The following is a 14,581-nucleotide window of genomic DNA, read 5'->3' on the forward strand; positions in this document are numbered from 1 at the left end:
CCTAGGTTCTCATCACTAAGGAGTTTGAGGTTGGCCTGATCTAAGGTTGTCCTTCTCGAGCAGTATTGCGCACTTTGTGCTTTTTTTACGTTTGGATAATTGCCCTGAGGAGAATTTGCATGGTAATTGTAATGCTACCATGCAAACTGCTGTCTTAATGGCTTGAGTTTGCAACTGCTTAATTTTCATTACTAATTTATGTCTCCCAGCATACAAATATGAAATATGATATTTGTGCTTTGTTGTCCTTTGGTTTACCACCTTATTATTCATTAAGTTTATTTTCACTGGCACTGAAGACTCCCAACATTTGTATTTGTAATATACCCTTCTGGAATATGGTTTGACAATGACATATTATATACAATGGTTCAATTCCTTTCATATAATATGCATCTGGAAGCTTCTTTCCTATCAACTTCATGACCATACTATTTATAATTCGTATTTACCATCATTTTTAGAGCAGTCGTGTACCTGCTATACATTTACTTCTGCCCCTGTACATTGCATGATGTTAGGGGAATGCATTTAAGACAGTTGACAGTTAGTGGGTTTTTTAAGTAACTGTTTAAAACTATTTTATTATTACAGTTCAGACAGGCATAAATATTGCATGTAACTTTGATATTGTGGTGGTTCAAGTGCAATTTTTTTCTAAATCAGTTTTACCTATCTCCTCTAAAAGGCCCTACATGGAAGAGCCACGCCATGTTAAAGTGCAGAAGGGTTCTGAGCCACTCGGGATTTCCATTGTGAGCGGAGAAAATGGTGGAATATTTGTCTCTAAAGTAACAGGTGGGAGCATTGCCCATCAAGCTGGCCTTGAATATGGTGATCAGTTACTGGAGGTAATTGTTTGCTTACTATTTCTAAGGTTTAATAAATCAGTTTGTATGACTGCAGCCATAACTGCCTTCCCCAAAAAGACTGTGTTGGGAAACCTTGTGCACTGTGAGATGTAGCAAAGAGTACTCTCTATTGTAATATTCCATGATTGTGACTGTGACTTTTTTCAGCCTTTATCATAAAAATAATGTCTTTTGATGATATACCTACCTCCCATCTTATATAGATATAATTCAATTTTAAGTTAGTTAGTTTCAGTACTTAAAACAAAAAAGTCCCAACACCGTACTCTGCCTGATGAGGTGAGTACATTTTCAAGCAGCTGGCTTTTACTGAGCTTCATGCTGTTGTTGCTGTGCCATAGCCTTAGCTAAGATACCTGGTTAAAAAATTACTCATGCAGGCTCAATGATGTTTCTGCCTACTGTGTTAGATAAACACACAGAATAGCATTTTGTAAAGCACAGACCTGCTTTGTAAATGTAGCATCATGTTAAAGCACCTTCTGTTGCACAGTGTTTCTCATACTAAAATAGACCTGAATAGATCTGAATTTATCTTTAAATTCTGAATTTACTCAGATTGGTGATCTGAATCAACTTGTATTTAATCAGTGATATCAAATCGTAGCACAGCTCAGAATACATATGTCTTTTAACAGTGAAAATACTGTTAAACTCCTTGTCAGGTTACCAAATACTTGAAAATTCTGATGATTCCTTCCAAGGAATAAACCCTAGGAATCACTGTCTAGCAACATTTTCATTCTCCTATTTGCTCCAGTGGGATTAAGTGAGCATTTAGACATTAAACTAATTAGGACACTGAAAGAATGAGTTTGCTAGTTTTGCTAGTTTGAAAACTTGACATTCTGGTTTGTGCAATTTTTCCATAGTTTAATGGAATAAATTTGAGAAATGCTACAGAGCAACAGGCTCGGCTAATCATTGGGCAGCAGTGTGACACCATCACCATTCTGGCTCAGTATAACCCACACATGTATCAGCTTGGCAATCACTCACGGTCAAGGTAAGGCTGGCTAGACTTGGGAAAAACTAGCTCTTCTGTCCACACAATTATTTAGCTAGTACTAACTTCTGTGCACTTAATATATTTGCAAACATGAGCACGTGTGTGCTGATAAGTGTAACTGCTTGCAAAAGTAATGTATGAATGCATGTTTGTCAAAAGAAAAATGATGCATCTAAATATATTCTCTTTTATTTAGGCATAATCCTTAAATATACTAAACTAAAATCCAAGATTACTTCTTCCTAGGATTATGACATTTTAATACTTCAAATACTTTTTACTTTTTTTTCCATGATTGGAATTTCCAGTATTAATTAGAGAAGGCATATGACCTGGTGAAATTACCCATCCTACTTTGATGCATGATCACACCTCAAAAGAGAGCTTTGTCTTTCTCTTAGATTTATGGTGAACGTATGTTTTTTGGCATGCTCATTTGAGTTATTTGGTTTGTGTTTTATCTCCCTTACTTTAAAATTGACTTACAGCCAAATTAAAAATTTTGAGTGAAGATATTTGGCATTAACCCACCAGTCTTTTATTCTGGTTTTTTCCCCTGTCATAGTTCTCGCTTAGAACCTGTGAGTAATCATTCCACCCCTCAAGGCAGCGGAGCTGCAACGCCTGACAATCATTCCGTAATCGACACTGTGAGCGAACAGGATGAAGGAACAATGACACCACCATCCAAACAAACCACTCCAACTACAAGTCCCCGGAATTCCTTAAGGTAGAGAGTAAAACTTTTGTCTTAAAGGAAAGTAAATGGTCAGGGTGGATATGAAGAGTATTAAAAAATGAAGTGTACTTCTGTGAATGCTGTGTCTGGTTGAAATAAGTCAGCATACAAGTTAAGTGGACCCCAGAATATAAATGTGCATGTTTCCAGACTGTTTCTGAAACATGAGGTCTGCAAGGAGTGAAGAAAGTTTTCTGCAAGATTGGTTTAGTTGGAAAGGTGACCTATTATAAATAATATTTATATAAATATATATTCTTCAGATGGCAGGTTGATTTTCTGCAATGCAAGTTTTTAACAGTATGCGTGTTACTTCTTTCTGTCAAAAGGGGCCCTGTGGACACAAACAAAAGGACCCCTGAACCTAGAATTGTTGTTGTTAAAAAATCCCAAGTCGATCTTGGAATCCAAATATGTGGTGGAAACCTGTATGGAATATTTGTCTCAGATGTGGATGATGATAGCCCAGCAAAAGGACCTGATGGGCTAGTCTTGGGTGACATGATACTTGAGGTAAGCACTTCAGAAATGTCTGCAGTGTGCTGATGAATGGCTAGGATGGTATAAAGAGGGAGGAACCAAGTGCTGTGCTGTGCTGTCCCACAGTGTGGAATATTCCATGAATTTTGAGTTCCTGCCACAAAACCCAGGTAGGACTGGTCAGAAAGAAAACTTGCATTTTGGCTGCAGCACGTGAAGAGCTGGATGACGTGAACCTGGAGAACTATCACTGTTGATAGCACAAGATTCCCCAAAGTTTGAAAGGATTCACATATGTCTACCTGTAATTATTAACACCTGCTCCCTTCATCTAAATGGGAAACTTGGAATTCTGTATGTAGGAGAAAAGCAAGGATATGAAAGATAGTGTAAAACAAAGAACAGTATTGATCTTACCTCTATGAAATTTTAAAGAGAGTTTAGGGAAAACCATTTTGTCAGTGATAGAATCACGGACACAGACCAGCAGGAAATCTGAATCGTTTATTCAAAGGAATGAGCTGGTTTTATACACTTTCTAAGACACAGTATTTCCTTATATGGTGTGACCTATCCCATGTTGCCACATCAGCAGCACACTTCTTTCTATGTGGTGATCACGCACTGCTCACCCGTCCGCCAGCTCCCGGCAGGCTGCTCTCAGTAGGGCTCTGCCATGTGACACCTCCTCCCCCCAGGGTCCGGTGGAGACAAACCTCTGTGTGCCACCATGTGCTCCTTTGTGCTGCCATGTGCCTCTGCAGGCAGGTTTTATAGCTCACAACCCAATTCTCTCTTATAATTCCCCATACCATATATTGTGTCTTTGACTCTGCTTTCTGTATCTGAAATGAGAATATTTATTTGCTTGTGAAGACTGTTAAGGTGATAAACACATCTGTATGAGCTTTTCAGATACAAGTGAGCATTGACACTTTCCCATTGAACTTCTAGTATCTAGATTTTGCTTTGTAATCATGTTTGACCTCCTTCAGACTACGTGCTATCCCTAAATATATTAATTTTTTTTCAGTGTGAATTTTATGATTCTCAGATTACACTTGGAAAACTTTTTCAAGAAGTGCTCTCTCACAGTACCTCTCTGCTGTTTGCACTCGAGTTTTTTGTTTTCCACTGTAATGTCTCAGTCTCCTGCTAGACATCTTAAGGTACTAGAGTTAAGTGACAAGACTTATGTATATAGAACCTGCAACTGAGAAAAACAAAATCATTCTGCATGTTTTACAAGCTCACCTAATTCTATTTCTTGTTAAAATACAATTTCACATCTAAAGGTTTCTTTTTATGTTTTGCAGTATGGGTCCATTGACATGCGAAATAAAACGGCTGAGGAAGCCTATCTTGAAATGTTGAAGCCTGGAGAAAACATCAAAATAAAGACTCAATACAGAATAGAAGAGTTTAATAAGATAAAAGAGCTTCCTGGAGATGGATTCTACATCAGGTATTTGAGCATGACTGGTAATGACAGCACAAGGCTGTTAGGATAATGTGCTGACCATCATGAAAGAGAGAGAGAGGACATTAGTTTCGCCAGGTTTTTTAAAATTTAGTTTACTAATTTATCCAGCTATTCTCTGACAGCGAGTACACAGTCTAGTATAGCAAGTCTTCACTTTTCACTCCTTGTGTGTTCTTGAAATTCAGTGTGTGCCACTAATCTGTTAAGTTTTTTCAAAAAAGGAGTGTTCTTCCCTTGAGTTGATAATAGACCACTTGCAGAGCCTGTTTGTCTTCCTTTCCAGAGCACTTTATGACCGTCTGGCAGAGATGGAACAGGATTTAAGCTTTAAAAAAGATGACATTTTATATGTGGATGACACTCTACCACAGGGAAATTTTGGTTGTTGGATGGCTTGGCAGCTAGACGAGAATGCTCAGAAGCTGGAAAGAGGACAGATTCCAAGTAAATACATGTAAGTGACCTCAGGTGCAGTATTCTTCTTTAAAAAGTATTTGTCTTTAAAAGTCTGACTAGTGAGACAGAAGACTTGTTTGTTTCTGTTCTTTCTGGGAGTTAGTAATTCTTAGATATGTCATTTTAGGGATGGCATATTTTAATATACATTGAATTAAGTATATTGCTCTATCAAGTTTGTTTTAATGCTGCTAAATAATAAACTAGAAATGAAAATGTCCTGGGGAGCATCAGGCACAGCATCACCAGCCATGATACTGTCAAAAAATTCTAAAAAGATAACTTTAAATACCAGCCACTTTGTCTGTTTTATTCTAGGATGGATCAGGAATTCTACAGGAGACACAGCATGTCTGAGGCTAAAGATGAAAACAGTTCATCTAAGACATTGTCAGCAGCAGCAAGGAGGTCATTCTTCAGAAGAAAGCATAAACATAAGCGAAGTGGTTCCAAAGATGGAAAAGATTTACTGGCTCTAGATACAATCAGTACAGACTCAATTCCTTTCTTGGATGGCAAGTACCTTTGTTATACTTGGGAGGGGTTTGCCTTTATTTCTCTTTCATTTTTAATCAGGTGCAGCACAGCACAACAAATAATGTTCCTTTCTAATTGCTCTGAATACAAATGGTGATCATTACTTTGAATAACAATTTTTTTTTTTTTTTGTATTAAATTACAAGCCAGTGTGTTTCAAAATAATACTTTGGTAATTTCTTCCTAGACCTATTAGCATTGCTATTTCACACACAGAATCACACAGAATAACGAGGTTGGAAGAGACCTCCAAGATCGTCGAGTCCAACCCATGCCCTAACACCTCAACAAGACTATGGCACCAAGTGCCATGTCCAGTCTTTTTTTATTTCATTTGGAGAGGGAGATTCTTTTTGATATATAGTTTTGATCTTCAACTATTTAATTTCTGTCTTGGTTGCTTAGTCTAGACAGAAATCCTGTGCACCACTCAAAAACTTCACTTTTATTTCTTCACTCCTTTAGAAAAGTCATGTTGGTTACAATACTTACTTCCTTGTAAAAGCTCAACAAACCAAGCCAGAGATATCAAATACTGTGTATTTTTTTACACTTTTAGGGATGATTGGTGAAGGTGAGGAGTTCAATTTTTCTAAATGAACACTAGGTTCAATAAGAAAAATGTCTGTTTTCATCTGTCAAGTGGAAAAATCGCAGTAATGACTGACTGTATTTTGTATTTGTCAAGGTCCTTTGACCTTGCAGAGGAGGTCTTCTCATAATTCCTAGAAGGATGCTTCTGCTTGTTTGAGGAATGCCAGGAAATGTATACTTTTACAAATAAATGTCTTCTCTGTGTGTAGATTCTGCAAGTTTGGCTTATCAGCGTGTCCAGAAAGTGGACTGTACCTCCCCTAGGCCTGTCCTTATTCTAGGACCTTTACTTGATGCTGTGAAAGACATGCTGGTCAAAGAATCCCCTGGAAAATTTTGCAGATGTCCTCTTGGTAAGTATGCAAATATAACTAATTTATTCATGCTTAGAATACGTGATAGTAATGTGTATAAATGAACAAAATGATAACACAAGCATGGATAAGCCCCCAAGGATCTGAACTTGCAGACATTGTCTTCTTAGCCTTGTTCTGTGCCTAAGGAATAGTAATGAAAGGGAATCTCTTCTATGAAACAGAGGTTATGAAAGCTTCCCAGCAAGCCATTGAACGAGGTGTGAAGGATTGTCTGTTTATTGATTACAAACGGAGGAGTGGACATTTTGATGTGACAACTGTAGCTTCAATAAAAGAGATAACAGAAAAGGTGAGTCAATTTTAATGCTGTAATTCTTTGTACAATTTACATACTTATGTTGGGGGGGTGGGAATTTATGTTAGCAGTGTCATCCTTTAAGACGTTCTGAGAACTGTTCCCCAGGCAGCTAAATAAAATAAAACTTACCTTACTTTGTCATGTGACTATTTAAAGGAAGCTCAACTTCATAGAAACTAGAAATTCTTCTACAGTGTTATTAAATAACGTTAGAAATAATTTTCTTAAATTCCATCCTCTACCCCCTCCAAAAAAGGATTTAATTTTTTTACCTATTCCATTTAATGCAGTCATATAGAATATAAACATCATCCGTAATCCTGGAGACAGATGTTACTTAAAGTCTGTTCATTGCTTACAGTTTTCAATCAAATCACATGGAAAGTCCTATTAATGCTTGTGTTTGCTTATGATTTCTGAAAGAGAAAATTAATAGGAATATTTAAATTTTGAAAAAATGTACTGCATATATTTCAATCTGAGTTTTCATTTCATTAGTTCTTCAAGTACTTTTATTTCTGTCAGTGCATGCTTTTGATACTATGAATGCAATTTCTTGCAATTTTTCATCTTTTGTCTTTTGTTATAAATCCTTTGGGTACAAATTGCTCAGTATTCCCAAAATGCTAAATGTATGGCAAAATTCTTTTGGGTTGCTATGATTTAAGTAAGGGAAGAAATGGGGGATTTGCATGTGTGCTTGTGCTCTTTAACTGAATGAGTGTTTTGCATTTACATTTGATCTTAGGATTGTCATTGTCTGCTTGACATCGCTCCTCATGCCATCGAACGGCTCCACAGTGTTCATATCTACCCTATTGTAATTTTTATTCGCTACAAAAATGCTAAACAAATCAAGTAAGTCTGTGAGGGGTATAGTTCAGGGATGCTTATTCTAGCTTAAAATAAGTCTGGTTTACTGTTACTGTTTATTTCATCCAAGTCATCTTAAATCTCTTAAAGCAGCCACTGAGACTGGCCCAGTGCCTGGTGCTAATGACACCAAGGTTTGATCCTTGTGTGGGCCATTCACTGAAGAGCTGGACTTGATGATCCTTCTGGGTCCCTTCCAACTCAGAACATTCTGAGATTCTGTAAAATGGGGAAATTATTCCTCATAAAACCCACTGTGAGGTATATGGTCTTAACTTCATTTCAGTTGCATGACAGTTAAGTGAATCTTTCAAAGAAACCCATGGAGACCAAACTGAATGTCCTCCAGAAGGATCTTTCCTCCTAACCTTTCTAGCAAATTTTAAGACAGATATGGGTAAGATCCATTGAGGATTAAGTGTTGACCATGACAGAGCTGTTCTTCATCTTCTTAGAAGGGGAAGGGTGTGGATGCAGTGCCAATTGATTCATAACATCAGCTTTCCCACCTTCATTCTCTAGTACACAGAGCAAGGGAAGCCCCCTTTTGCCACATAGTGCATATACTGTGGTCTTCTCAGGCTGTGTTATTTCAGTAATTGTGAAATTCCTGCTTGAATATAGCCAGGAACAGAATGCATGAGTTGCAAACCCCAGTCCATCCCTTGGTGTTTGAGAAAGCCTTTACACATTTTGATAGATTGATTTGGCAAGAAGGAGCATAATCTTCCAATATGAATATTAAGAAACACTTTTGCTAAGAGATCTTACACTTGTGCTCTCTTCATATTTAAAGTTGAAGATTTCTTATATTCTTGATCTGTAGGTAAATTTGATTACTACCTATTTAATAAAGAAGATAAGTATCACTACTTCAAAGTAGAAACAGGACATAGAGCAATGAGGTGTATTTCATTACCACTATAGGATTGTGCACTTAAATGTTAAATAGAAATGTCATGTCTTGACCTGCATTGGAAATGAAATGGTGACCATTACAGCTTTTTCTTTTTTTTAGAAAGTGACAGAGATGAAATGAATCGAGCAAGGATTTCTGGCAGTATAGGTTGCAGTGGCACATTGTCTCTGCTTGTTGTGAGCACCAAAAGTTTCTCCAAACATCCTTTGTAATACAGTACAGGTTCTATTGGCATTCTCTGAAATGCTCCACAGCAATGATAGGTTAGTTTAGTAATTATGTTTTTAAATAATTATTTTAGCATTTGTATTTTTCTGGTTTTTTCATATATTTTCAAGAGCTTGTATAATAGAAAAAGAGGCATCTCAAAAATGTGTCATATATATGATAACATGGAACTACTGTGTTTGCTTGATGCTTGATCCTTCACAAGCCCTTAGAGGAGCAGTACTTGAGCCCAGCTTTGTGTAGGGGGTACTGGCATGTATATGAATTGATGACCCAATTCATATGAACAGGAAAAAATTATATTCTTTCCTCCTCAACTGTGTCCCAGTCTCTGAAACTTTAAAGAAATACTGTCTTGGTCTGACAGCAGATAAATTTGTTGGCACTGAAATGATCCTGATGACTCTGCTGATACTGCTGAAACACAGTAGATGGCACTCTGGGCCTAGGAGTCTGCTTGCATGTGAATTAGCCTTTATTATGCACTCAACTAGAGGGACTCTTTTCAAGTCCATTAAAAAAATTACTCTTATACAAGGTGTTTCCTTTTTTTTTCTCTTTTGTTTTTTTTTTCAGAGAGCAAAAAGACCCAATCTTCCTGAGGGACAAAGTTACACAAAAACATTCCAAAGAACAATTTGAGACAGCTCAAAAAATAGAACAGGAGTATAGCAAGTACTTTACAGGTTAGTATTTAATCAAAAGCAGGAACACAGTGGTAATTTAATCCATTTGCACTTTAATTCAAAAGATCAATGTCCTTTCAATGAGCACCTTGGGTTTTTTCCTTCTGCCTTCCCTTTTGACAAACTCATGTTCTGTTATTTTATTTTACCAGGAGAGGAAATATCAAGATAGAAATCTTCCACATGTTTTTGTTCTGAATGTTATGAATCTTATGATCTAAAGAGGTTCTGAAAAGGTTTTATTACTAGCCAGTAGTATAGAAACTATGGTCAAGATTTGACCATTTGACAGTGTTGTCAGTGTTATACCCTGTAAAGAGTACAAGGGGTTTTTTTTTTAATTGTAAAAATGAAACAAAACAACAGAAACCCCTTGTAGTTTAAATTAACAAATGATGATTTCCAAAGGTCCATTCCAACCCCAACCTTTCTGTAATTCTGTGTGATTTTGTGATTTGTGAGACATACTTTAAATGTTTCAACAATGGAAAAAAGATGGTCCAAGGTTTCTTGAGCATGCATTGTAATTTGGAATAATTAAATTCACCTTTAGAAGCCTTTTTAACTTCATAAAATTATGAAATCGGTCTTGGATTGTGTTTTTATCAGAGAAAGAAAACAGTGTCTGGAGACTGTTCATTTCAGAGTATATTTCCATGTGATTCCACATACCTAGAATTTTATTCCCAGTCTTTTGAATGTATCTTGATGTGCATGGCAACAAAACTTAAAAAAAAGAACAAACAGCCTAAACTCGCCAAAATCTAACTTTTCATCCCCTGAAAAATGGGATTCTTACAGAAATATTTTACTGAGTGCAGAGAGACAAAGGGGTGTGTTTAATTTAGAGCTCGCTCAGTGCATCCTGAGAGAAGCCACATGCTCTCAACAAAATCACTTATTTGTATGGCTGTTACATAACAGGTGTTTTTACATAGTACATACTAAACTTTCGCAGAACTTGACATGCATGTGGCCAGATTGCATCACCACATGCTTCTTGTTTCGTCATTTGTGACATTTTAGTTTCACCCTGATAGTGGAAGTGGCACTCCAAGAGCAGTCCAAGAGCATCTTATGTGTATCTTCTCATATGCCCCGTGGGAAGGGCCTCCTTCTGTTGGTGCCAGGTGCAGTGGACTCCAGCTGTCATCAACACTTCCAGATGCTGGTAGTCAGAGAGGGTTGGTGTTCAAATTGCACTGACATTCAGGCTTGTTGAAGTTATAGTGTTGTACATAAAATAAGCCTGTAGATAGACATGCTGTACATGGTAGGTTAGTCATGGAGCTATAGGTCACACTCTCTCAGACCAGAGCTCTTTAACTACCTCATGAAGTTCACTTTTTGACCAATGGCTTTCAAGTTGACATTGTTTCCTCTATGAAGTTGTGAACAGTGTGTAATCTGAATCACTTCTTCCCTGCCATTTGTCACCTTTCATGGACCTTTTCAGTTACCGTGTTCTGTATCCAAAGTCACCTGACATCATTAACTGTAGTATATATAGCAGAGCCAAATATTTTATGTTTATGTGACGTTGTATTTTCTCTTTTGAAAAAGAAGAATTATGCCTTAAGCTGTATAAGACTTCCCATACCTTTTCAGCATTAGTAGTAACTGTGGCCAGAGGCTTTGCTGACGTATTTCTCAAGTCATGAAGTTCCTCTTTTTTTAAGTATTAAAGACAATCCTCCCATGTGTCAGTGTTGGCATTTTACTTTTTATGTTTAGCAAGGGTAGAATAAAAGGTGTTCATTTATCTTTTGAATTGATTTTCAGGGAGCTGTGTGCTGTTGTTCCTTGAATGTAGTTGGCGATAAGAATTGCAGTAGCAACCACTGCTGTTTAATTTAGCTCAGCGATCTGTGAGCTGCTCATAATTTACTTCTAATATTTGTAAATAGTGTCTAGTTGCTACAGCTATAGTCTCTATGTATATTACCCTGTAAATATAAAACTCTTAACAGCACATGTTGAACAGAGAAGGTTTATTATAGCAGGTTCTGACCATCTTTAGTCTTAAACTTTGCCACCTGATGCCTCTGAAAATAGTACATGGAGGCCTCTTACAAAACAGTTGTCTTAGTTGATTATAGCCATCAGTTCCTTGACTTCTCTGGATTGTTTTAGGAGCTAGCAGAAGAAACTGTGTATTGAATGCTTGACCTCTTTGCTCTGTTTATTTTTTTTTTTTTAAATAGAGCCATGCATCTGTCAGATACTGAGTTGAGTTGCTTAATTCTGATCTGTTGATAAACACTTTGCAGATAGATGCAGAAGACTGTTCTTGGTAATTAATTATAACTGTTCCAGTCTCATTTGTGTGTGTGGTTTCTTCTTCTCCAGGCACTGTCCAGGGAGGAGCCCTTTCAAGCATTTGCACTCAGATTATGACAACTGTCGACCAAGAACAAAACAAGGTCCTGTGGATCCCAGCTGGCCCACTGTAGATTTATTTTGCTGTGAAACTACTTTCCAGATGTAAATAACCAACTAACATTCTATCCAATGGACTCAGTTCATTTCTGTCTTTATAAAGATATCCATAAGTGATTTCTGTTTCATGAAGGGGAATGATAACACTGAACACCTGAGGACCTGATGAGGCATGTGGGAAGGGGTAGATCACTTCAGCAAGCTTGTCTCTTATGTCGTGCGTGTACACATGACAGGTTGTCACGAGGGTTGTGACCTGTATGTACTTGTCCATGAGTAATGAATTTAACAATGCTGCAAAACCCTGTAGAATGACAAGTTTACAAAAACCTTTTCAAAGTATTTGGTTCTTGCTGTTTACTTGAACGTCTTTTTGTTTTGTTTTGTTCTTTTTTTAACTCTGTGTCCTTTCACTTAATGAGGTAACTCTCCAAAATGGAGTGAAATTTCTGAGTATGAGTGGACAGTTTATGTACAATGTGACTCTTAGTTACAGTTTTGACCATTTCTAAGCACATTGTTGACTTGACAACCAGGTAATAATGTGAGATTGAATTGGTACACATTGGGAGTAAGCTCAAAAGGAAGTACACTCCTACACAGGGCAGACCACTGTTTGTATCCTGTCAATGCTTGTCTGTCAAAGATATCGTTTCTTGTTTTATGCATGAAGCTAATATTTAAACGTCATGATGTATCTGAGCAATCCAAGTTCAACATGTGTTGACAAATAATAATTTTTGGTTGTTGGGCCTGGATTAAGTACTGGTGGGGGAGAGTCATAAACTAGGCCTAGCATGCTGTGTTCTGTCACTTTTAGATACTGTAAATATGGAAAGCTTATGTTGGTGCAATTTTGCAGGGTAATTCTTAAGCTTTGTACTTCAGTGTGTAGCATTCACATAGACTGTTTTTATTTAAGAGCAGACACAGTTTTAGGGCTTTGATTAAAAGCCTTTAGAAAGGTACTTAATTGTTAGTGTTTTCACTGTCAGAAAATAAGTGATTGTTTAGTTTTGGTTGCAATACTTATTTACCTGTTGTACCAAACTCTATTATATCGGTTCCCTTTTTGGTTTTTTGCACTTCTGACTCTGTGTTCCTAACACAGGTTTTGTACCTGTTTCTTCTGTCTCTTGTGCCATGTTTCCTGGGTACTGTATTTTAATTGTTTTTAAAATATTATTTGAGTAGACCTGCTTCTCAGTCACTGTTTCTAACATTTCATTATGTAGGGTTTCTAGTTTTACACTACAGGCTGTAATTTTGCTTCTGTTTGCAGCTTTTATAATTAAAAAAAGGGATTCTTCTTGCACAGCTCTTCAAGAAAGATCTAAATTTAAATTCTGTTCTACAGTTGCTATTTTATGGTTCAAAATACTTTTTATAGCATTTATATAGTTATACACTATATAGAGTATTCTGAACTATAAAAACATCCAAAATATATATAGTATTTTATATAGTATTATACCATACTATTATAATACTGTATATATAAATTAATAAATATGAAATGGTATGGATGAATTAGTAGTCCAAGTACTTCTCATGGTGAGGGACAGAAGTTTTTTGTTTATCTTAATTTTTTGTTTGTTTTGTTTGTTTTTTAAAGTTTGAGATCAGAGTAGGCTCCAGTGGTACAACTGAAACAGACAGGTACTGTTCTGACATGGATTTTTCTGTACTAAATGAAAATGTCACTTTGTATCAAAAAAAAAAGTTAAAGAAACTGATTACTAAATAAAGGTCAATTTCTGTAACTTCACTTGTGTGTAATGGGTGCATAGAGCTCATGCTCTTTTTGACTCTGTTTAATTGAGTCCTCATATAAGGTTTTAATTTCTGACTAAAATTGGCATATCCACCTGATAGTTTCAGATATCCACCTTGAGAAGAGCAAGTTTGTTTTGTGCTCTTGCCTATCCTTGAATGCATAAATACCAGAGATGTTCAAAAATTGCAGGACACAAGATGTTAGGTGTTGTTTTGTGTTAACATTTTTAATGTTCTGGCCCATTGGTGTTAAGGAGTTCAAATGGAAATGCAGTTGATTGGATGGAGGCCTTAACTGAAGAATGAGTATATCACTGGTATTTTCAAGGGAGAGTCACTGGGGAAGAATGTGAATATTAGCTTAAAAGCACATTGTAGAATACTCTCAGCTTTTACACTTCAGACAGTCCAGCCTCTTTTGTTCACTGAGTTATCTGAAAGCTTAGGGAAGGTAATTATTATGTACTAACTTTTCTGTTTTATCAGTTTCTTTATTCTCAGATGCCAAATAGTCAGCTTCAGCATGAGCCCAGTTGATGAATGGACAAGTCTTGTAATCTGCATAACTAGTAATAGCCTTTAGTCGTAAGACAGGACTTGCACCTTATCTGCTCTTGAAAAACCACACCGTGGTAGTGTCATCTAACAGAGGATGAAGAAAATGAGAATAGGCAGGTTCTGGCAGGTCAGTAACAGCCATGCATTGCATATCTTCTGATCACAATAAAGTAGAACTGAAGTCATGATGGAACACTAGAAAGAGATGCCTTTAGCTCTGATCAGGAGTTTCCTGATAGACCATTTTGCTTTATATA

General features: G+C 36.7%; 1 protein-coding gene across 1 annotated transcript in view; it reads left to right on the forward strand.

Annotated features, from left to right (window-relative positions):
- DLG5 (discs large MAGUK scaffold protein 5) overlaps positions 1-13,758 on the forward strand; it is a 79,422-nt gene extending 65,664 nt beyond the window's left edge. The window contains 12 exon segments of the mRNA XM_017746352.1: positions 689-851; positions 1,745-1,878; positions 2,447-2,611; positions 2,950-3,133; positions 4,417-4,565; positions 4,867-5,037; positions 5,358-5,554; positions 6,380-6,523; positions 6,709-6,836; positions 7,594-7,703; positions 9,442-9,551; positions 11,901-13,758. Of these exon segments, the coding sequence (XP_017601841.1) occupies positions 689-851; positions 1,745-1,878; positions 2,447-2,611; positions 2,950-3,133; positions 4,417-4,565; positions 4,867-5,037; positions 5,358-5,554; positions 6,380-6,523; positions 6,709-6,836; positions 7,594-7,703; positions 9,442-9,551; positions 11,901-12,004 (1,759 nt within the window). The 3' untranslated portion in view covers positions 12,005-13,758.
- The last annotated feature ends 823 nt before the right edge of the window (positions 13,759-14,581 follow it).

Source organism: Corvus brachyrhynchos, unplaced genomic scaffold, assembly GCF_000691975.1.
Source record: "Corvus brachyrhynchos isolate BGI_N302 unplaced genomic scaffold, ASM69197v1 scaffold279, whole genome shotgun sequence".
Taxonomy (NCBI): Eukaryota; Metazoa; Chordata; class Aves; order Passeriformes; family Corvidae; genus Corvus; species Corvus brachyrhynchos.